This window comes from Ptychodera flava, chromosome 7, assembly GCF_041260155.1.
Source record: "Ptychodera flava strain L36383 chromosome 7, AS_Pfla_20210202, whole genome shotgun sequence".
Classification (NCBI taxonomy): domain Eukaryota; kingdom Metazoa; phylum Hemichordata; class Enteropneusta; family Ptychoderidae; genus Ptychodera; species Ptychodera flava.
Window position 1 is genome coordinate 14,817,974 of NC_091934.1, and position 24,177 is coordinate 14,842,150.

At 38.3% G+C, this 24,177-nt stretch overlaps 1 protein-coding gene and 1 non-coding gene across 2 annotated transcripts; one reads left to right on the plus strand and one right to left on the minus strand.

Annotated features, from left to right (window-relative positions):
• Window positions 1–2,314: 2,314 nt before the first annotated feature.
• Trnar-ucu (transfer RNA arginine (anticodon UCU)) lies at window positions 2,315–2,399 on the minus strand. The gene is given in 2 exon segments: window positions 2,315–2,350; window positions 2,362–2,399. It is a non-coding gene; the product is annotated as a tRNA-Arg (tRNA).
• A 291-nt stretch (window positions 2,400–2,690) lies between these two features.
• LOC139136846 (uncharacterized) lies at window positions 2,691–18,188 on the plus strand. Its single transcript, XM_070704681.1, has 7 exons — window positions 2,691–2,837; window positions 4,851–4,930; window positions 8,536–8,598; window positions 9,875–9,954; window positions 11,751–11,881; window positions 12,969–13,035; window positions 15,939–18,188. The coding sequence occupies exons 2-7, from the start codon at window positions 4,857–4,859 to the stop codon at window positions 16,067–16,069; spliced, it is 546 nt and encodes a 181-aa protein (XP_070560782.1). The 5' UTR covers window positions 2,691–2,837; window positions 4,851–4,856; the 3' UTR covers window positions 16,070–18,188.
• Window positions 18,189–24,177: the final 5,989 nt, after the last annotated feature.

Genomic DNA, 24,177 nt, shown 5'->3' on the forward strand with positions numbered 1-24,177 from the left:
CTAGAGCATGCTTTATAATCGTCTCCTACTAGTACAACATTACCTGTAAAACACCATGTTGAACATCGCTGAAATTGGCCTCGGAATCAGATTCAGTTTTGAGTAACTAAACGAACAGCTGGCATATGTTTTTTTTTCCAAACTGACCAAAGTCATTTTCTGTCACATGAAAAGTATTTCGACCACAACAAGTTTATTACTGGCATGTGTTTTGCAGTTTAAAGAAAAGGCACTGTTAGCGACGATACCATTGTCGGGTTAGTTTATTTGTTTGGCCGCCGTTTTATCGCATACTCCTGCCAAACTACGTGTACGCGTGCACGCTTACGCAAAACATTTTTATCTAGGTACAACAGATCTAAGGGACGAACCTTTAGATATTGGGAGGGGGTGGTCAGAAACGGAAAAAAAATCAGAACAGAAAGTTTTGGGGAAAATATCTTAACACTGCATAAAATATTTAGAACACAATTGAGTAAAATAAATCTGCAAGACTAAGAAAAATAATTTGCACATCTATTCCCATTTAAAAAAAAATAGAATTTGAAATTTTCAGTTGTACAACATTTTTTTTTACAATCCGATCGTGACCACCCCCTCCCAAGATCTAATGGTCTGTCCCTAAGCCTTGAGGTATACGTGGTTTTGTGCACTGTCAACTTCCGGGTTCGCGATCGCGCGATTTCGCCGAATTTATCGTACTTTCGGTGCTAAACTTCGATGTTGAGAATCAAAACATGTGCAGATTCACTGAATTTGACTTTATTCAGATGAAACTCAGCAGATTTTCTTATAAATTTCCAACCTTCACGGCATACACATGGGTTTGGAATCCACTGTGCAGATTGCAGTGTACACCCTGGTATTTCGGCTTAACATCGATTAAGCTTAATTAGCATAGTTTAGGTGGCAGGTAATTTCTCTATGTGTAGTATCTTTATTTCTTCATTTTGCAATTTGAAAAAAATCGAGATTTCGTCATTTCGCTATTTCGCAGAGTACCATTAGCCTGTCAGACAGACCAGCTACTTTCTGCTTTCTGTTGTTCGCACTGACTACTGACTACTGTGGGGAACTGGAAATACTCGTTGTGTGGGTAGAATTGGGACACATGAGGTGTTATGTGAATCCCGGGGCTCCTCGTTTCGTTCATAGGTATGGGGTACATCAAAAATGCAAGTATTTTGCCTTTATTCTATTATTAAATGATGTACTGAAACATGCTGTGCAGGATGTCATTTTTGTTTTTGTGTTCACTCAGATTAAAAGGGAAAGGCCATCATACGCGCTTCACGCGTTTTAATATGCCACTGATATCATGGAATAGCAAAAGAATAGCAAAAGCAGGAAAAACTTAAAGCCCCGGTGCTGCTAACTTTTGATGATAATTTCACCATTTTTATTTTGAATGTGAACCATAATTCCTTGTTCTTCTCCCCAAAGAATGTTGATATACACAGTATCCAGCTTGTCAACTCAGCCCCTATGGTTGTAAACTGCATTGTTATTGTTGAAAACTGACTTCTGGTCCGGACTAGAATTCAAATGTAAACAATAACCATGCATTTTACACATATAGACGCTAAGTTGACAAGCTAAATAGTGGGTGTTTCAACATTCTTTGGGGAGTAGAATAAGAAGTTGCAATTGATTTATAAAATAAAAATAATGAAAAAACCATCAAAAGTTAGCAGCACTGGGGCTTTAATAAGTTAATCAGGATTTTTCGTTTTCCCTTCACTTGTATTATACACTTTCTATCGACAACAATGGTCACAAACAAGTACTTTTGGCTCCGTCGTAGCTGTCCCTCATCGGTCCTCCACTACCCGTGGTAAGTATTACTAGCTCGAGTGAGGGCGCCACCACTAATTCTCGACCGCGGGTCATCCGGGTACTTGCGGTTTTTAACGTCATTTTTGCGTCACAGCGCCGTGAAAACAAATAATTGAAGTTCGGATTTTCAACCACCAAAGCAATATTCAAAGTTTCAATATACATATAAAAGGACATAACTTTTAGTTTAACTTTTAGTTCTACTTTTTTCCACATAATTTCTGTATCATTCGCTCTTCTGTATCGTCTGATCTCCCATTCACCTCGCTCGTATGCGTTTCACCATGGATGTAAAAAATAGATCCATGGTTTCACCTACTGACGTCACTCCGCGGTCGAGAATAAGCAGCACACGAGCTATTATTAATAGGTTTAAAATTTGAATATGCTGTGAAAATGTGACGAGTATCCGTGACCCAGTAGCACTGACAGCACATCCGCCCTGAAACGGAAGTCCTAAAAACTATAAAATAGCTCTCGTCTCCGGTGGGACTCGAACCCACAACCTCCGAATATCATAAATACTAGAAGTCCGATGCGCTAGTCCATTGCGCCACGGAGACAGCCTTGTCTGTTGTTAAATTTTCCTTAAATGAACGAAAACTGGGCAAAATCTTTAATTTTTTTAAAAACATTCTTATCAAGGTTCAAATTGAAATAAATTTTACGCTTTGATTAGTGACAGACAGAAAGGTAATGAATTAAAAAACAGTCGAACTTATTTTGAGAACGAGCCTTGTGGCTATTGAATCTCTTTTTTAATAAAATTTAAGAAATATTCGTGACACATTGCCCCTACTGGTCTTCAACTGGCTTCTGAGACAAATGGAATCGCCCTGCGCAATTGAATCTGCGCAGTAACCAAGGATCGCCATTTCTTATTTTGATGTCGGACCATTGTGTCGCGTTGTGCGTAAGATTGGCAAGATTGCATCCAATCCATAGATCAAATAATCAAAAAAAAACTGTACGTTTGCCACATAAGTGTACCTTGTCCTAAGGTAAGTCACTTCATCTTGTCTGTGATGTCACAATGTGGATCACGGACGAAGAGAATACAAGTGTCCCTCCGTCTTGTGCTGTGTTAGTGTCGTCGACGCTCATGACACACGTTCCGGGAAGTCAAACTGCCACTTGTTGATTTTTCTTCGTCACCTGTAGACAACGACCCATTTTGTGAGCAGTGTATATGCAGAATCGTAGCTATTGCTTCTGTCATTCGCTTCCTAGAGTTGATGGGATTCCTTGACCATTATTTACAAAAATCACCTGGCAACTGGACTCATGACGTCATTCCGGCCTGTCCAGAAATGGTTCCTGTAGTACGGCAATTATGACAGATCGTCTATGTAGCCGACACGAACACGAACTGTCTGATACCGGCTATCAAATGCAACTTAGAGCAATTCTCGGCTGCTTAGATCATGATCCACGAGGCGGGCAGCTTAGCTTGATCACTAAATAATCTGTTGAGCTGGCCACTTCGACCCCTGTCCGTTTTGACCCAAGTATTAAATTCACACCCTCATGTTGCTGGTTGTGGTCGCCTGGTCATATCGACCATGTGACACTTTTCCTGGTACATGACAACACATGAATATGATGCACTTGGCTTTGCAGAAATTCTTTGAAAGTGCTGCTGTGAAAAAATCTTGCCTCAAAACAGCATTCAGTAGTTTTGATACGAAAAAATGCATGTACGATGGCACCTACACATATGTGGTGGCGATTTGCTGTCCACATGACACCAACTCAGCCATATCTGTGAGCCTAGCATTGTGTATTCCCGGCGTTACACACTTCCACTAATGCCATCCAAAGCACATTTGGGACGTACTTACAAGATAATGATACTAGTTTGTCTCATTATACCAAAGGAAGTGTATGAGGAAAGGTATGAGAGGTGTCAAAGTGACTTTGGTGGAAGGATTTCGGTGCCCAAGGATGACTTGGTTGTAACAATCGGGGTCTAAGTGACTACAAGCTGGCAAGCTGATCAAACCAGCAGTTTCTACCCTCTAGTTGCAGAACAGAGGGATACTAGGCTTGCCATGGTATGCCTACCCCTAGCCCTTCCATTCCTTCATTAACATGGTCAACGGATTTTATGGTTTTCCATATTTACATTTATTGAGTGTAAGTGTATTCGAACCATTATTTTTCTGAGTGTCTGTGAACTCACCCTGCCCCTTGTGGCCTCTATATCATTTCAATGATGAATATTTCATACTGATTTTATATATAAGAAGCCGTTTATATGTTGTACTGTATCACTGTTCAAACTTTGTTGGTATATATGTTCAAAAGAGTGTTAGCTGTATATATGTTAGCTCTAACATTCCATTTCACCGATATACTGGGAAAGGGGATTGACAGATTTTCATCATCTAAAACTTTCTTGTTGGGGTTTTAGGTCAAAAACAGTGAGTTTCACTTGCCATGTATGTGTTTCCAGTACTTCCTTGTTCACTTGTTACCGTGCAACTGGAAAACCTAAACCCTTTCACCACCATGGTTTGTCCGAAATCCATTGTTTTCTATGGTAAAGTTGGACCGGTATACAGGGAACTGGGGGTGAAAGGGTTAAAGGGCCAGGAGCTGTAACTTTTGATGAATTTTCACTATTTTTGTCAATGTCAATTTTATTTTCTTGAATCATATTTAACACACAGTATTCAGCTTGTCAACTCAGCCTGTACATGTGTAGACTGCACTGTTATTGTTGACAAGTGAATTTCAGTCTGGACTAGAATTCAAATGTAAACAAAAGCGGTGCATTTTATGTATGTAGATGTGGTGATAGCAAGCTACAATAGTAAGTACTTGGTATATCAATGAGCAAAGGGGAGTATAATAAGAAACTGTAGTTCAATTGATATTAAAATAAAAAAAAGTGGAAAGAAATAATCGAAATTCACAGCTAGTGGAGCTTTGAAGATTTTAGACAGGGTACTGTGGGATTGACACATGCAAGTGACTGCACTACTATGCATTATATTGTTTTTTACCAACAGGGCACAATGTGGTGGTACTACTTTTCACACGCAGTCTTCCATTTGATACGATGGTTCCCAAAGAACAACCGACTCAAAGCGTAAGTACAATTCTCTTTTACCTTCACTACTGTACAGTTAGTCTTCCCTCTTGGAGAGTAAGAAAAACTAGGGGTTGGGAAAAATTGTGTCAAGTGGTTTTAAATCTGCTTTCATTAAGTTTGTTCAAATTACCTGGGAATAGTAAATGTACATTATTCACCTCTTGCTGTACTCTCGCTGTCGCTCGTAACGTTCGTAAATTACGAACAAAAATGAAAATTTACGAAAAAAAATACATGCCCGATCGGCCATTTACGAACAATTTCGTTATTTTTGAAGCCTGATTTTCGGTCAAGATTATGAATTCCGGGGAAATACTGTCATATCTCGTCTTTCAAAATTACTCTGCCCCTATCATCGGCGCATCGGTACTTTGACCTGTGCTAACATGAGCATGCGCGAAAAGGTTTCAAGATCCCCGGGTCGTGTACTCTCATACTGGTATGTCGTGCATTTCGGTAGTTTCGAGATACCCAAACAGTCAAATGCTGTCAACTTTTCAAATGGACGGGGTGAAACGGATCGAGGGAAGCGGGCAGTTACAAATGCTTCAGATAGATAGTATCCTAAGCTGGGAAAGAAAGTTGGGCATAAAAACGGCACCTGATATGAAAAAATTGGAAACAATGAAACCGCCGAGAAGAGATCAAGACAGTCAGCCGGAAAGACAGTCGAACTGCAGTCCGGACCGCCCATGGTTGAACGATGTACCGTACCGCAAAGTGTTTGTCTGTGCATGGAGGTGGAAACGAGCCGGAAATCTTAGCCGGAAATCTTAGTTGTCATAGATTTGTCATTTGACGATCTGCAGATTGAATTTTTTCAGTGAACTTGCCAATTTTAATAGGTTTCCTTCAAAATATTTTACAAGAAACTGTCTCAGCAAATGTTAGGAATAAGTTGATAGTTTCTTTGATGATCCAAAGACAATGCTGTGCACAGTCCCAAGATGAAAACATTTAAAAATAAATGACGATCATCTGCAGCGTTTTAAAAGTATAACTGTCTCTAAGAAAACATTAGCAGGATCACCAGTCTCAGTTTGCGTACTGAAATTCGCTGTTATAATGAGACAAGATTTGTGCGAAACCACAGACTGCCAAATGTTCTGATCAGTGGTTGTTTTAAAAGAATTTTAGAGATGAACATGGCATAATGACTGCAGCTACCAAGAGGCACCCCCTAACACCTATGGATGACATGCATACTTTCAAAGTAACAGAGCTTTCCAAATATGAAAAACAGGGGAGAGATTTTCTAGCATCTAAAACTTGTGCAAATAATATTAATGACCACTTCATATAAGCCCTTTTAATATATATATATAATCATCAAGCACTGACTGACCACACACACAAAGGGAGTTACGATTTGTGTCACAATATACTTGAAAATGTTATGTTGTGTAATAAAGATCGATTAATTGAATAACATTCATGGGCCGGTTGACCAAAATGACACACTTTATTGAGACAAGGAAGAAATTTCAATGTTACAAGCAGTCATGACCCATGATGTACTGTGTAATTTAATGGATCTTTTGAAAATGTGTATCAAAATATGAGTGTTCATTGTCAAAAAAAACTAAAAAGCAATTTTCACTTTCCTTTGTCTATAATGAAATCATTCATCATTTCTATACCCTTAACATCATTTATTGAGTACCAGAAGTGCTTGTTGAAAATGGGCGGGCTCAGCATTACATAATTTGTGCTTACTAATTTATTTTGAACCAAATTCGTAAATTTACTAACAATTTCGAAAGGCCAGGGAGAGCACAGTAGTCACTTGACATAGTAACTACTTGGCTAGACTAAAAAATTCCGTCAATTGAGGAGGTCCATCCTCCTTCAAATTCTCTCTTGATCAGGTTGAATTATCTTAATCATTTGCTTTGTAGTCTAGACACGCGCAAACACAGAATATCATATGTAGAAAATTTTTGTTCAAAAGAGCACACATAAGTGAAATTTTCACATCCCAAAAGAAAACATCCATATGTAGACTACTGATTTGGCAGGGATGATGATTTTCAGCGGGTTTCAATTCAGTGCCACAACCCTTTGTGTGGGACAGATACAACCGCGGCAAAGCCAGTGCATAGGTAACTGATTGTAATACAAACACTAATAGTAATTAATATGTAGTCTAACTGCGCCTTGTTTGTCGCAGTCAGTAAGAAATCTCAGCAGGGTGGCGTTAAATGGTACTGTCTTCAGGAAGTCCATGCCAAGTTGATTTCTTATATTTATGTTTGGCAAGGAGACTTCTCATATCTAAACCAAGCACCCCGTGGTTTATCTCTTTATCAGTAAAATAAAGGTGCCGCTTCTATACTTTAAGGTTTTCCAGTACTTGTTGCTATTGTAGTTTCTGTTTGTATTACAATCAGTTATCTATGCACTGGCTTTGCCGCGGTTGTACATTGTATGTACTATAATATAAACAATTAGCTTGGGTATCATTGCACATTTCAAAGTCACCGACTCATTGATTAGTTACAGTAAACCAGCATGGGGCAACTCTGTCTGGACTGAGAGATGAACAGTTCATTGCACTTGATCTACAATGTAGCTGCTTTTAGAAACAATTACAGCTGAAAGTTAGATGTTTGCTGAAGTTAAAACTGTCTCACATACATGGCACAAGACCACTAATTCACTTCTGGGTTCGTTACCCAGGAAGATAGTTCGGAAGAAAAATAGTGCAGACCTTGAAGTTTTGATACCTACATGGATGCTTGTTTAATTTGAACTGAAACTTGAAGTATTTTTGTAAAGATATTTTTCTGCTTGAATCAAAATGCAGACTGTTGTGAATAACGGCTGCAGCATTCTATGGTAATATGGGGAGTTCTATGGCCCATAGAAATCATAACAATCAGCATGAATTTTGTCAAAAACACCACTGAGGGCGCTATTTTCATCGCTATCTCAAAATTTCCGTGGACTTGCCCACTCAAAAAATTCATCAGTAGTCAAGCTAACATTGACCTAACACCTGTTAAGAGGATTCGTGCCGCTGAATGTTTTAAAATAGGAAAATCGAGCTCAACGCTACTGTGGTGGCCTTTGGGAAATTAATTAGTGGTCTTGTGCCACATATACAGACCATATTGAAACCTATTATACTGGATCATATGAAACACTGTAGGGCATAGTGGTAATGATAAGGTTTTGAATATCCGTCTTGCACTTATTCAATCCTTTTGCCCTCCCCTCCCCATTTCCTAGTAGATATGTCCATCTACCCTATTGAAAACAATTAGGAAGAACCAAGTCTAATGATGACAGGGTGAACTTCTTCTTGGTCTTTTGGCCAGAGGTCCATATATCTTTCTTTCATGAATTTGACTTTGTTTGTGTACCGTCTATTTACTGTCTGTTCTGTGCTGTTTTGTGTCTATGTTTACAACTATTGTCTTACGAATTCTGACCTAGTGTTATTGGATTATGGATTGGTATGATTGCGATTATTTTTCAAGCTGTCAGATGTATAATGTAACTTATAAACCCTTGGCTGAAAGAGGATTGGAGATGATAAGCCTTTGATATTACTTTGTGTAATATTAGTTGTTGACAATTTTCATTTCTGACTGTTACAGGCGTATCGTGTTGTTGATATTTACATTTGCACTCCTCCTGCCGCAGTTCTTTGTTCTAACAAGGTAGGTGAACCAATCACGTTTATCTATGGGATGGTATCAATATTTCAACTTCAATAACCAATATTGGTTTCTACCTCACTCTTTATGGAAAGCAGCTCTGTAAACCATGGAAATTTGTAAATTCCTCCCCCATAATATGGAGCAATATTACAAACTTGGCAAAATGTTTGAAAATATTTGTTGGTCTTTTATACAAGATATCATATCCTATATCCTGTGGAGTGGTGTGATTTCTCAAATGGTTCTGATCTGGAATAAAAAGAACACATGGTGGTCCACTGACTCAGTACACCCAAAGGATCACATGGTGGTCTACCGACTCAGTACACCCAAAGGATCACATGACGATGGTACAAACACATATGCAAATACATGTACACATATTTCTATGCTTGTGGTTTTGTTTGTATTATATATAATTTATGGTCCATTCGAATTAACCATGTTATGCCATTATGAAAACCTGAAATAAAAAGGTGTTGTTCATGCTGTGTGTAATTTACAAATAAATTTACAAATAAATTTAAATGTAATTTACAAACAACGTGTCTTAGTCCTCTTCCTAAGTTTAGTTTGCACACATTATCATTGTACACTATGACTTATTAGAAAATGTTCAAAACAGCTGCCAATATCTTGTGTAATTCTATAAAATATTAATTTTCAAATTGTTGAAGGCCAGTGAATATATGACATTTAAAATCAAAAAAAACTTTTGGAAGATTGATTTGTAGCATCCTTCAGTCAAATTTAGTGTGATTACAGTGGCATGCAAATACAACTGTACTTCTTTTGGACCCATAGGTCAGCAGTACCTCCATTCTATATACTAAAATATCTGGTTGTTGAACATATGAATAATGCCACTCTCTGAAACATTGGCATCAAAATAAGATGATTGAAAAATGTTCCGGAGAGACAATGCCACTTCAACAGAATCGACCATGCGTGCTCCTTAACCCTTTGACCACCAAAGTCAATTTTTATCGCCCTTATAAAATATACCTCGGTCAATTTTTGTCACAGTTTGCCAAAATTTTGATAAAAACTTGTCTGATGAAATATTGTGTTCATTTGGTCCAAAATTATCAGAAAAGTTCATAAAAATTGATAAAATGTTGCACTAAAATTTTGTGGAAAAAATACAGCACTCAAAGGGTTGAGACAAAAATATTACATCATCATGATTTTCTGGTAACTTGGCTTACTATCTAGAAATATATAATGTCACATGATGTGTCACATGATGTTGTATCTTGTATCTTTACCTTTGCAGGGATCACAGCACACGATATTGCGGACAGCATCTCTTTGAACTCTTAATCGTTGGCATTGTCTTCACTTTCTGTATGATTGGTAAGATTTTCATTTTTTTTGTTTCCTTCAGTTTTGTTTGTTTGCTGTATCCTTCCTCTCCTCAGTGTTATGTTGCAGAATGTATGTGATCTCTGAGTTTCAGTTTCTATTTGTCATTACATTTTGTAAATTCAAGTGTCTTAAACACCCATCAGAATAGATACCATGCAATCTTCAGGAGACGTTTTGGATTCCCCTTATTAAAGCCATATTGTCTTTCAAAATACGGTGTTCAATCAGGTTCGAACTCACAACATATGGTATCCAGTCACCTAGCGGAGAAGCCATGACAGAACCGCTCGGCCAAATCCCCACTCTCAAAAAAGACTGGTTGTTACAATTTTTCTGACTGCAATCCCTCCACATGCTGTAGACTTCATGAAGTATTCACACTTGTGCACTCACTTACTCACATCGCACACAAACTTTATCGAAGCAATGAATACATCACTTAAACTGGGGAAGACAGCCACGGGGCAATTCTGTCCACCAGGAGAGCTATCAACCCAGGGTAGAAAATATCAGTACAGTGTTTTCAATTGGGTTGGAACTCACAACATACTGCAGCCAGTCACCCAGGGGAAAAACAACAGAACTGCTCGGCCAAATCCACAATGTCACAATTGCAATACTAGGCGATAGATTTGGTCGAATAGATTCAGGTGCTTACGCATATATTTGCAGTGACTTTATTTGAGTTGCATCACCAAAACTATTTAATTTCAAAAGCTAAGATGTCCATTTGTCACCTATGTTCCAAAAACAGTCTGGTCTCACTACTGTAAACATATTTGACATTAAATGGACAAAGTTGGCCATTTTTCATGAATTTTGTTCGATGCGAGATACTTTTATATTATTTGACATGTTGAAAGATACTGAATGAATGGGTGACCATGCATATATTTGACCCCGGTTTTAGACAAATGAAACCATCGCGAAAATGAATTAATGGTCATGACCATTAATTCATTTTCGCGATGGTTTCATTGATTGTGTCTAAAACCGGGGTCGAATATATGCATGGTCACCCATTCATTCAGTATCTTTCAACATGTCAAACAATATAAGTAGTATCTCGCATCAAACAAAATTCATCAAAAATGGCCAACTTTGTCCTTTAAAGTTGTACTTTACTTCAAACCATCTCACAAATAAATGGCAAAAAAGGTACACAGCTACTCGGGCTTGAATGTAAATGTAGAAAATTTCGTACAAATCTACTACCATACTGTCATTATAAAGTCATCTTTGCCCATTAGAATATGCACAATTTCAACATGTGTGAAAATTCTTCAAACTTCTGTCTTTCAAGTTTCATAATTAAAGTTTACAACAGAAAGATTGTCCAAGGTACGCGCCTTGAAAGTGAAAGACTTAAACTTTTGCTCAGACAGTCAGACTTTCCTAAATGAAACTTTCAGCCATTCTCTTACCAAAGCAACAATAAAAATTGGGGGTCACTGTGCAGAGTTTGGAACTAGCGAAACAAATCACCCAATATTTTGTAATATTTGACATTCAAAATGGCCGCCATCTCTGTGTTAACTCTGTGGGGGAAAATTAAATTTTTGGTTTCCGAAAAACTAAGTGAAACTAATGGTAAAACCAAGAGCTTTAAAACAAGGTCCCACAAGAGGTAGATCAGAAAGAATTGTAGAAATTTGAGAGTCCGACTACCTGTCCCCGAGGCACATATCTACTTTAATGTCCCTTCATTCAGAAACATATATTTGCTCTCCATTCTGAAATTATCAAATCCCAATTCTTTCTTCATATCTCTTTTACCCCTCCAGGTTTCTCATTCCTCTTTTCCATAATGGATCCAGTACCTTTTGAACTGAAAATTGCATTTCACGTCTTTGGAGCAGCGTCGTTCCTCTTTGGCCTGGTCTACACTATTCTCACGGCACAAGCACAGGACTGCGTGAGTGATTATTTCCTTGTTCTCCAAAATGCTGATCAGTGACTGATAAAAAATCATACGTTTATCCAACAAGATTTTCAACAATTGCCCAAGAAACTGAAATTGTCAATGGGGTAATGCCTGAAACAACACATGGATTGTAGACACCTTACAAATTTTCACTGCGTTGGTATGTGGTACACCACTGATTCAAGAATCATGACAAAAGATGACCTTTTAAAATAGATGGTTTTTAGGCAGCTGAATAATTTCATTACTGATTAATGACTCTATTTGTCAAGATTTGCTGTATCATGCATTTGCTGCCTCAACCCCCTCCATCTCCAGTCAAATATCCAGTTGAATTTTGCAATTTACCCTTTGAGTGCTGTAATTTTTCCTGCCAAAATTTTACTGCAACATTTTACATATTTTTATGAATTTTTTGTGCATTTTTTTTTAAATTTTGGACCAAATGGACATCACATGCCATTGATTACATTTTTTTACCAAAATGTTGGCAAAAATCTGAAAAAATTGACAGGGGTATATTTTATAAAGGCGAAAAAATTGACTGTGGCGCTCAAAGAGTTAAATACATTCATTTCAGTGCATTAATGTTCCATGCAGTATGTTAGCCCTTTTACCGCTGTGGTTTGATCCAAATATATTGCTATCATTGGTGATTGTGGACCTTTTTACACAGGAAATAGGGGTGAACAGGCTTAAGCCATATATTAGCTGTAGCTTTTGATGTGTAATCTTGGTACAGTTTCTTGTCGTATACTAGAATCATGTTGAAAATTCCAATGCCCCATCCTCAACATTTCAGCATTAGTCTTTGGATGCATTATGACCAATGTTATTGTGTAAGCATGAATTTCATTTCACACTTCAATATACTGTATAATAAACATTTACATCGCATATACACGTAGTACATATGGCATTGTTTTTCCAAAGCTCAACATACTTTTAATAGAGAACATAATAGGAAGACATGTTTGTTTTATAGTAAAAAATACATGAAAATTTTATCACAAGATTAAGCTGGTGTCTATTAAATTGCACTTGTTTTTACTGAAATTTTAATCCACTCTGTTTCTAGGCTGTATATTCTGCAGAGCTGTACTACCTGTCTCTGGCAGTCATGGTGCTGTGCATGCTATCCATGGGTAAGTGATAGCGCCCTCAACTGCATACACTGCTAAGCATCACTTTTCTTTTGATCTGTAAAGTATATAGTGAAAAATTTCTTACATAATGAAAATTGTCCTGTATGCTGTTGTGATCTTGGAACTTTCTGATAATTTGTGAATGGTGTGCCATTTTTGCCCTTGACAGAAGTAATAGATATTTCTCATTCTCAACACCAGTATTCAAAAACTGTATCCACACCCATCACAAACAGAGACATGCAAATTTGTTTGGGTAACGTAAACCTCAAAAATGAAAATTCAACATTATTGCTCTCACACTGTTCCAGAAGTCTTAAAACACTATTCTCTTCCAAAAATAAAATCAAGGGGTGACAATGCAAAGTTTAGATAAGACACAAAACGCACCTCAAGTTTAACAACATACATGTATTAAAGGGAAACCTACCCGGTAAGTCAAACGAATTTCACCATTTATCCCTTCTAAAATAACCCTTGAATAAAATGCAGCTCAAATTTGCCACATACTTGCACGCGCCGACGACTACGGTGCAACGAAAAGAGAAGTTGAAGTAGACGACATTTATGAAAATGAGTTCGGAATCCCATGGGCGTGAAAGGGCTCATGGGAGGAGCGTGGGTGACGTCATCAGTGATACACGAACGTGTGTGACAGCTTACTATAGCATTGGAGTCTATGACTGTAGTAGTGCAGTCCTGCACGTTACAACATTTAATGCTCAATAGCATGACAAATGATTAACTGATGTGCAGTTGGGTGCAAAAATGATTCAAGGAAGAACAAAATCAGTGTTAGTTTCTACCATTTTCCCACAGAACAGCTTTTTCGAAGACAGTGGCTAAAGAAAGTCGGGTGAGGTAATGAAATGTTAAAAACTGGCTAAGATGCAAAGTTATGCTCTGCACTTTTCACGGATGATTGTTTTAGAAGGGATTTCAGGACGCTAATGTTGATACGAGACGATACTTCACAGTGTGGTTCGTATCTCGACATGCTCAGTCAGCCTAAAATTGCCGGTTTTAATCAGATAAATATTGGCGATTTTGGGACTCCAATATCCAAAGAAGCCGTCTGCAAAATCGCCGATATATACCTGATAAATATGGGCAATGTCGGGACTATACCTGGTAATAAGACGATAATAGAATGACTTCTTGCCTATTGTGTCTCGGCAAGCCAGGTCTGAGAAATCACTGATATTTACTCAATAAATAACAGCAATTGCGGGACTCTAATATCGATACCAGACAATATAGATTTTACTTGCACTGTGTCTCGGCACATCGGGTCTGCGAAATCACCGATCGGACGTCATGGGGATTTTTCGCTTGTCTTGCATGAAATGCATTCTTTACAAAAATAGACGACTCTAGATTTTTCAAATCACGGGTAAATATCCAATATATATCTGAGATTTCATCACTTTACAGATCTGAGCAAGCCAGACTTCCTCAGTTTGACCCCAACTTTGAAAATTAGACGATACTATAGATTTGTCAAACAGTGGATAAATATTTTTCGATATCGGAGATTTCGCAACCTTAAAGATCTACAAGCTCTACATACATGGTAACACATTTAATCAGTCAATCATTCTATATCATTCACAAACCAAAAATTAATTTTAAGCAACTGATGAAGAAAACTCTGTTTTCGAAACGTAGCGTTGGAGGATCGCAGGGTCACTAAGTGTCTCCAATCCAGTTCTGGGTCTGTACAAGCACAGTGACTCTCTTCACGGAATCATACAGAAAACGCAAACAACCAAGATAGGAACGATGTGTGGAGATGCTTTCCCGTTATTACATATCTTGGCTCAGATTGGTATAGTTTGATTTCAGTAGGGGAAAAGTAATACTCAATGTCAGAAATATCGCTGTCTGACCTCTCCATAGTAGTCTTACAAATGCGGTGAACTGTTCACGCATATTGACAGTACTCAGCTGCTAGCTCCAATCGTCTGTATCGCCGATGACGTCATGCACGCTCCTCCCATGAGTCCTTTCAGGCCCATTGGATTCCGAGCTCATTTTCATAAATGTCGTCTACTTAAAATTCTCTCTTTGTCGCGCCGTAGTCGTTGGGGCATGCAATTATGTTGCAAATTTGAGCTGCATTTTATTTATTTAAGGGTTCTAGCAGAAGGGATAAATGATGAAATTCGCTGGACTTAGGTTTCCCTTTTTAAGCTCCTCTGGCTTTAACTTGTAATGTAATTTCCTCCATTTTATTATTCCTTTGTGAAATACAGTTTCTTTTTCTCTAAAATCATGTTCTAATGTTCAACGTACCAACAAAGCCTGCATTGTGTTTGGTATCCAATGTTAAAAACTGAATTTTCCTCAAGACATTGAAATATTAACCCTTTGAGTGCCAGTCATTTTTGTTGCCTTTATAAGTATAACACCAATCACGTTTTCCAATTGTAGACATTTTTTTCAGATTTTCCTAAAATTATAGCCAAGGAAAAGTTATATCCATTTGGTCCAAAACTATCAAAAAATTACTCAAAAATTCCTAAAAATTAGTAAAATGTTACACTTAAATTTTGATGGGAAAAGCTACAGCACTTGTAGTGTTAAGTTTCTCAACAGATAGACAAGCGCCCACTCAAGCTGTAGACCTACACTAAACATGGGTTTTACAGACTTGACCCTTTGAGCGCTGTAATTTTCCCCCAAAAAAATTTTGGTGCAACATTCTACCAATTTTATGAATTTTTACGTAATTTTTTTCATAATTTTGGACCGAATGGACATCACATTACGTTTGCTACAGATTTTTAGCAAAATTTGTAGCAAAAATTAGAAAAAAATCGACTGGTGTACATATGATAAAGACGTCAAAATTTGACTTTGGCAGTCAAAGGGTTAAAATCATTCATCTTTTTCTCTTGCAGTGTTTATAGCAGTGGTATTACCATTCTGGCTGATCAACTACTTCTGGCCTAACTCTGTTCTGAGTAGACGAGAGAGGACCGGCATGTGCTATGAACCGGTCAAATGCTGCTCATGTATTTGGCATATCTGATCAAGACTGGCTCGGAAGGAGAAATGGTTGTGTATAGAATTTTGTATTTTCGCAAGTAGGCTGAGATAGTTTATGAATTTTACATTTTCTTTGTCAAGTCACAAAAACAAGTTGTGATATGCTGAGAGAACAGGGTTGGTACTTAAACTCTCGTCAAAAAGTCTAGTTTGTACACTTCCAAATTGATTTACAAAAATACGTGGTACACTTCCAGTCCATGTACTATCATGAAAATCCAGGTTTAATAAATTGCAAAATGTACAGTACAGCAATCATTGCAATTGAAAAATTCTGATGGCCATTATACAAATGCCAAGTTCTTCGTTGTCTAAACTTTTCTAACCAATCACTGAAGGAAGTAGGTGTGGCTATGCAAATTTAATGACAATTCATATACATGTGGAATCATGATGACCATGAATCAGTTTTCTGGAAGTGGGCGCTAGAGGGCAGTATTCATTGTCAACGTGTGCCACCAAATAATACCTCCGTGATTCTGTTCACTGAAGCAGGTGTGTTTTGTTATCGGACTTCTCAAGAGTGTTTTCCGTAATCACCAACTTTTCCATCACGTGACTGTAAGGCTTTCCTGTTCCAAACATACAATTTTCAGTTTGGATAATATTGCTCTCACACGTTTTAATTCTTCCATCACATTGAAGGTTCCAGATGCTGACGCTAAATAACTTTCTAACAGGTTTGCCTACGGACATCTCAGTCAGATAGATTTATAGAAATGTTGAATTAGATTAATGGAAGGAAAAGTGCTAGCACATTTAATATATTAATTCTGAAAAAATAACGCAACTTTGCTTTATCCGTCCTTTAATTTTTGTAAAACTGTTACATTTTCTGTATACGTGCTTGACAATGATTTAATTTTGTATAAAATGATTTTTTTTTCAAATCTAATGCCATGTACATATACTTGTAGCAAAAGACTAAAGAGAAAACCCTGGACAGAGTACAAATATTACTGAGGCTTTTGTGTTTAAAATCCGTCCCTGCATCCTTGTAGTTCATGTGGTGGTCACATGACAGTCACATGTTAATCACATGAGAAATCGAACACAGATTGAATGCAATGCTCTGTTTTAGGTTTTATCACTGTAAATATACACTTTTTATATCACTGAGATGACTTTTATTGTAAAACAGTTGAAATCATATACTTATAAATGTACAATACATAAATCCCGCGTACCCAAGAATTTTTTCATTCTTTATACAGAGTTTCATCAATTTTAAGAAGTGCAATTTTTGAAAGTAGTCAAAATCTTCAGAGAAAACAACACTAAGAAATCAAGCTTGGTGGCATAAAACTGTTTATTGTTTTGGATGTATATTTGCATACTTTGGAATATGTTATGCAATTATTCATATTTGTACATCAGAAAGGAAATTACCTTCTCAGTGGTAGACATAGCCTGAAAGATCTGTCGCTCCAGGACACTCTCTAAGCGCCCCTCCTCCCAAGACGGGGTAGCGTAGAGAGCGCCCTCAAGCGACTGATCTTTCAGTCTGTGGTAGACACAGTTCGTGTGGTCTACCAGGGTTAACCCTTTGAGTGCCAAAGTCAACTTTTGTCGCCTTTATAAAATGTACCCCAGTCAAATTTTTTCAGATTTTTGCCAAAATTTTGATAAAAAACCTGTAGCAAATGAAGTGTGATGTCTGGTTGGTCCAAAATAATAAAAGAAATTACAGAAAAATTCATAAAAATTGTTAAAATGTTGCACCAAAATTTTGGTGGGAAAAATTACAGCACTCAAAGGGTTAATGTAGTCGAAATAATACAAGTTTGACAAGTAACAATCATTATTAGGTTCATTGCTTCAAATATCACCATGGAAAAAAAGGACTTTCACATTAGGTTGAGAGTAGACTGCTCCCCACAATAGACTGAACTTGACCTTGACTGCTGCACACACATTGTCAATAATGTGAAAATTTTGTAGATTGATTAATCAGTGCTAGTCACAACAATACATTCCATCCAGAAAAAACAAAGTGTAAATACAGATGTTGTTAGCTCACCATTCAAAGTCTTATTGGTGTAGTGATGTATATTTATCATAGATAAATTCATGTAAATTAGTTAATAAAGTTATTTACATTATTTCGTGGTGGTGGTTTATGAAATCATTCAATGTTGAAAGGACAACACTATTTTTGTGCACTGTGTAATTCTACTAAATTTCTCTGTCATTTAAGCTCTGGCATAATGGATTCGGAAATCGAAGTTTTCTTGTTTGTTTGTTTTTTTATTTGTTTACGAATACACACATAGTGTAAGTAACACAGTAGAAAACAATTTTCAAGTGGAGATAGTTATCTTGACTGTATTTTTCCTGGCAGAGTGTCCATTTTGTTCAGGCTTTCATTTTGCATTTTATGTGTTACTCATTCTTTATTTCAAACATACATCTTCATGTTCAAGTTCAGGTGTGTTGTTATTTACACTATGAATATATTTATAAACAACGAGAAAACATTAGAGACCCCTAGCAGACATTTTGTCGCTTCTATCCAGCATTTGATGATGGACGGTGACTCTGATGTCGAGATTTGGTAATATTTCTGTCGGATGTAAACTCGCAACCTGTGATACCCACTCACCTAGCGAAGAAGTTGGAGTCCAAAACTGCTTGAAATCATCCCTATATCGTTAGTAGTCTAATAACCGAACCAAGTTGTCACGTTTTTGACGGTGTCCCACTGGCACACGTTTGGGCCATACTTAGGCTGAATGGGAGGTGCGCCCTCATCAAGGGTTAACTCATTATAGTAACTCGTATTTTGTGGCTAAATGACACGATGCAGCGATAAATACTTCACCAAGCCCTACTCCCAATATCAACGGGACAATTGAGAGGACGTTTAAAAATCGTGAAATCATATTGTATTAGAGGGTTTGCTTGACAATTAATTCGACCAATTTAAAACACAGTTACAAAACTTTACGACGCCTTGAATCAATCCTTAACTCTTTCAATTTTCAAAAGTGCGTGATAGTGTTTTAATTCGTCAAAATGTGCTGTTTTCCTCGAGTCACACCGAGCAAAGAAATGTTTTCCATGTTTACAGGACACATTTTCGATACCTACCAAGTGACTATAAAAGGGACAAGGTGCCCTATTTTCAAATTATTTAGGTTTCTCTCCTTTCATGTGAGAAGTTTTATTGTGTTCTGCATACTGAAACATGTTGAACTACTACGCGAAATTGCGCGAAAATAAAACTACGCGGATAATTTCCCTGTTCACAGTATCACTCACCACAGCTCTACTCACTCCTATCGTATACACATAACATGTAAATATGCAGATATAATTTCCGGTATATACCGTACATTTTGTATTCAAAGCATTTATATTTACTTCTATAAGCAGCAGGAGAGGAGATCTGACGATAGACAATTTAACATGTATTCAGTGAATAGAACAACCTGAATATATTGCTCACATGAAACTATCGAAATAAGGTGAAAGATTTTGACTTTAACAGTCCCTTTGAATCACAAACACCATAGGCTTTTTCTGATTAAAAAAAGATATGCAAAGAATTTATCCTTAAAGCATCAATATTCCGAGGACGTTCCGGAATCACAGATCAGAAGCTTGCAGATCCTCTACACAACTTCAAACAGCAATTTTTCAATCCCGGTTTTCGGCAAGTCGAATGGTTCGGAACGTTGGCAGCAGTGCGCCCCCAACGTTGCAACCACCCGATAGTCGATCCGTATTGCCGCACGCGTTGGCACCAAGCGGGTTATTTGATAACGTTGAAAGGCAGGTGATGGTAGTTAAATCATGAACAAACTTGACAATATGTACATGACACTTCAGAGGAATTGCCGTTTTAAATTCAGAGGAATTGCCGTTTTAAATTGGAGAAAACGGCGAAGTTATTGACCCCATAGGTGTGCGTCACTAACCATTAAACCAATCGGGAGCCAATAAACGGGAATAAAGACGGTGCCCCCAAGCGATACAATAGAACATCAATCTAATTATTGTCATCCAATTTAATAGGTAGCAATTACCTTGATGGTGATACCGAAAGGCTATAATATCGCATTCGTCAATAACATGTGCCTGTGTTATATAACATTTAGCCTCAATAGCCGTACTTCCTTTTTTCCCTGGTGACTCACTGAGCAGGGATTTCTGTCAACAAAGATCTGTAACACGGTCAAGGGCGGTCAAGCACGCCTCGCAGCCGTGCATCAGTTTTTAAGTGCCTAAGTATGCCTTGTGGATGTTAGGGTACGAGTAATTTTGAAGTACAACGTGTCGCGTGCAAGTTAACTCGGGTCGTTTGCTGCAGAATGCATGATGTTCGCTTGGCGTTTACACGTAGCCTGAAGCCTATTAAAGTAGGTACCAATACATCGCAAGATTTTCAGATTTGGCGATCCGGAAAATGTGATCGATAGGGATCATCCTGTGTACAAAACACTTGCCAGGTATTTCGAAGTTGTGTAATGAAGTGTGCATGTATTGGCGGTACACGATCGATAAATCAAGTTCATGAGCGCCATGCATCTACAAATCTCAGGCTGCAATGTCAACTCAACAAACTCTCTGACAGTCAACCTGGTGTATGAAAGTGGGTACAGAGGAAAAGTTTTAACGTTTTTCAGGGTTGCAATTTACAGGCGATATTATTGATGTTCTTTTCCTAGTTTCAAATGTAATGTCAAGTTTGATGATGCATTTTTCTCGCCTTCTCACTTATGTCACAATAGTGTCAACCATGGAGGTTGTCTTAACCAATATTTAGCCAAATTATACATATTCTATATCATGATTTTTGTCGTCGGTTCGGCATTGTAGTTGCTGTAGACCGGGAAACCCTACAGTTATGTTGCGTGATGCTGGATTAAAATAATTTTGAAAATAAAACGAGACGCCGATTTTTGCCCCCCCCCCTCTCCCCCCCTCCTTCTCTCTCTCTCTCTCTCTCTCGTCTCTCTCTCTCATCTCTCTCTCTCCTGTCTCTCTCTCTCTCTCTCTCTCTCTCTCTCTCTCTCTCTCTCTCTCTCTCTCTCTCTCTCTCTTAACCCAAAGCCAACAGTCAAAATCACTAGGGAAAAGCGTTTCCACCGTGAGTGTTGTGGTTCTGAAGGTAGGGCTTCTGCAGTGTTTAACAATTTTTTTTCCATTCTCTGAAACTTATACGTTGCCAGGCATCAGATAGTGGATCAGTGCGCTATTTTGATTGGAAATCTCGCTCATTTGTGACTTAGCGTGGCGGTCATTCAGGCTCCGCTTTGATGAACATTGGCAAACACGTCACCACGTGATTCGTTCGTGTGTTTTTGGCCTTAGACATGTTATCGTAATGGTGAACTCGCCCTCCTTGGCAACTGTCAACTGCACGTAGGATAGGTTTATACACAGACCCTAGGGTCTTTGCTTTATATGCACTTGAGGTGGCATTTCCCACATGGCTTGGTTCGTACAATTTAACGTTACACCGGTTTTGGGGAAACCTGCATGCGTGTGTTTGGCTTACCCTGCATCATGAAAAAATTGGATGTTGTGGATTCAATTCACTTCAGTTTCATTCAACTTGTTTTCACGTTTTTCAAGAATAATCTGACTCAACAAAACGTAACCAAGATGTGTCCAGGCATGAGTACAAGACGCCTCAGCCTGTCTTGAGCGAAAACTAATACCAAGTCCGCACACAAAACGAAAGTTTCGCAGAACGAAAGTTTCGCAGAAACAGTGAAAAGCGCCCGGGAGCTTTATCCCCGTGAAGGTCGAAGCGTTGTAACGGTTTCTTAGAAGCGACTCATGCGAATAGCCGTTGCCTAAACAAACCGTTTCCATTCTCGAGATTAATATAAAGGGACTTTGTAGTCCAACCGCAAAAAAACAAGTGTAAACAAAGGAATTAACTCTTCGGATTCTCGTTTCATTTTTTCGCGACTTGAGAACATAGCTGTCACGCGAGCAAACCTCTTCAAAAGTTCGTTCACATATTATAAGCCCAGTACGCAGTTGAGCTGTCGTCGTAAGTTGAACGTTGCTGTGGACTGGTTGATGGTGATTGCACGTACAATATACAAGTATGTGAACAACTGAAATGCAAAACGTGTGAATCGTTGAATGTGCCCAAAATTACAAATTCTCACCCAGGGATTGTTGCCTTTAAAACCCCAACAAAACGAAGGTCGCTAATTGGATTTTGTTAATTAAAGACTTCTCGCGCCGCTAGCGCAATTTTCAGCGGCGTTAATTGCCCGCGTGCGATATGCCCGCCTTAGGACCGGAAGGTTGCCAGGCGACATCGCTCTGTACAGTCCACACCAGTAGCGTTGATTGACTGACGGTCCTCCTCGGAAATGTCTTACAAGTAACGAGTTTTTTTGCTTGAAAGAGTTGAGCCACAAGCCCTGGACTATTTTGCAGCGTTACTGGTTAGATAGTCTAGCGTCTGTGTGAAGTCAGTTTCGAACTCACGGTGTTGGGGATGTTACCGTTCTGAAAACTTATGAGTAGATTACTGTTTTTGTAGTTAAAAATGCTAACCATGTAAATGATAAACATGCCAGTTCAAAGACAACGATTTAGGGGAACTTCTTGGAACTTTTAAGGGAGAAGAAAATTTCATACAAGTACGTATAGGAGAGGGATTAGCAAACAAACGCAGTCATCGGTATCTTAGTGATTTTCGAATGCACAGTGCATTCATTGTGGGTATAACTCAACGCTTACGGGTTACCGTGCTACAAGTGACGACTGGAGTCACTTATTTACCCGCCAACTCGCTGGGAAGCTCGATAATCCGAATATTATTAATCAATTTATCTGTGTTGACATCAATTATCCAGAGATTAAGAAACGTTGGAGTGCTATTTGCCACCCTTGGAGTTTAAATTGCGCCGTTTGTGAAAGCACTCCTATATCAAACTTCATGGAAAAAAGCTTTCAGACTACTAGTAAACATACAAACCAAATTTAAGGCGCAGCACGCACGCAGTTACGGTGCGAGATCAACTATGAACACCTAAACACGGGCTTGCTGGCGCAAATGCGATAACGGAATACACAAACAGAAAAACAAATAAAGCAGAGAATGTTTTGTAAATAAAGCCAGTCTACCAGAAGTCCCTTTTGAACTCACGTGGTTTTTGAGAGCAAGTCATTAAAGTCTTATTGATGATGATCAAGGCTCTCGAGGACACAGCCTGCAGAATGGATCAAATCAGCGATGACATTATTCAAACAACAGCTTCGAAACAAACAAAAAACAACTCTGAAGCAGACATGGTCTCAGGTTTGGCGGTGACTGACAAAATTCTACTCATAGTTTGTGTTTCCTTCTAACGTGACGGTGGTAAACATCGCTTGAACTCGAAACTGTTGACGTTAATTTCATAGAAAAGAACCTTGCCATTACTGGTGTGTATATTCAAATGCGTGAATGAGTGTGTGAGCGTACAGTGCGATGGTGCTTTTTAGAACGACGCTCGTGTTTCTTGAATTGAAAAATGTTATACTAAATTTCATGTACTACACACGGGGACATGCTACTCGTCGTGACCTTTCCACTCCGTGACATCTGACACCATATTGTCACTGTGACCGGCAAATTTTGTTGAGTTACACTTACAAAGGTAAATTTTCACTTTTACAGAAATACAATATTTTCTTCGATCTTGGAGTTGAAGTCCTGTCTACCAGATCTACTACCGAGATATTTGAAAACAGAAGCAACGAATAGATATAAACACAACTGTTTTTTTTATTGTGGTCGTGATTTCGCATTTCTTTCGGAGTTTGGCTGTGTTCACTGAATCGGTCACAGTCCTCTGAGGGACAGATAATTCAAGAACATATCTTCAACAAGACGGCCTCTAAATTGTCAGCCTTCATATTGTTCAAAGCGTGCTCAATGGTGAAGGTCTACGGTAGTCTATAGTTGTAGGTTTTCCATAGTCGATAAACCCACTGCTAAAAATTCGTGGAACCTGGCAACTTTTGATACGCTAATGGTGATGGCAACCACCGGAAATTTCGTCAATGACGCTGTTACTGCACAAAGGAGGATGGCTCGAAACGACTCCGATAGCACGTAGTCCCAAGTTCAAGTAC

Coding starts and splice junctions, on each gene's coding strand:
- LOC139136846 (XM_070704681.1), top strand. CDS start 4,857: ATGTGGTGGTACTACTTTTCACACGCAGTCTTCCATTTGATACGATGG. Junction 4,931..8,535: donor AAGAACAACCGACTCAAAGC/GTAAGTACAATT, acceptor TGACTGTTACAG/GCGTATCGTGTTGTTGATAT. Junction 8,599..9,874: donor CAGTTCTTTGTTCTAACAAG/GTAGGTGAACCA, acceptor TTACCTTTGCAG/GGATCACAGCACACGATATT.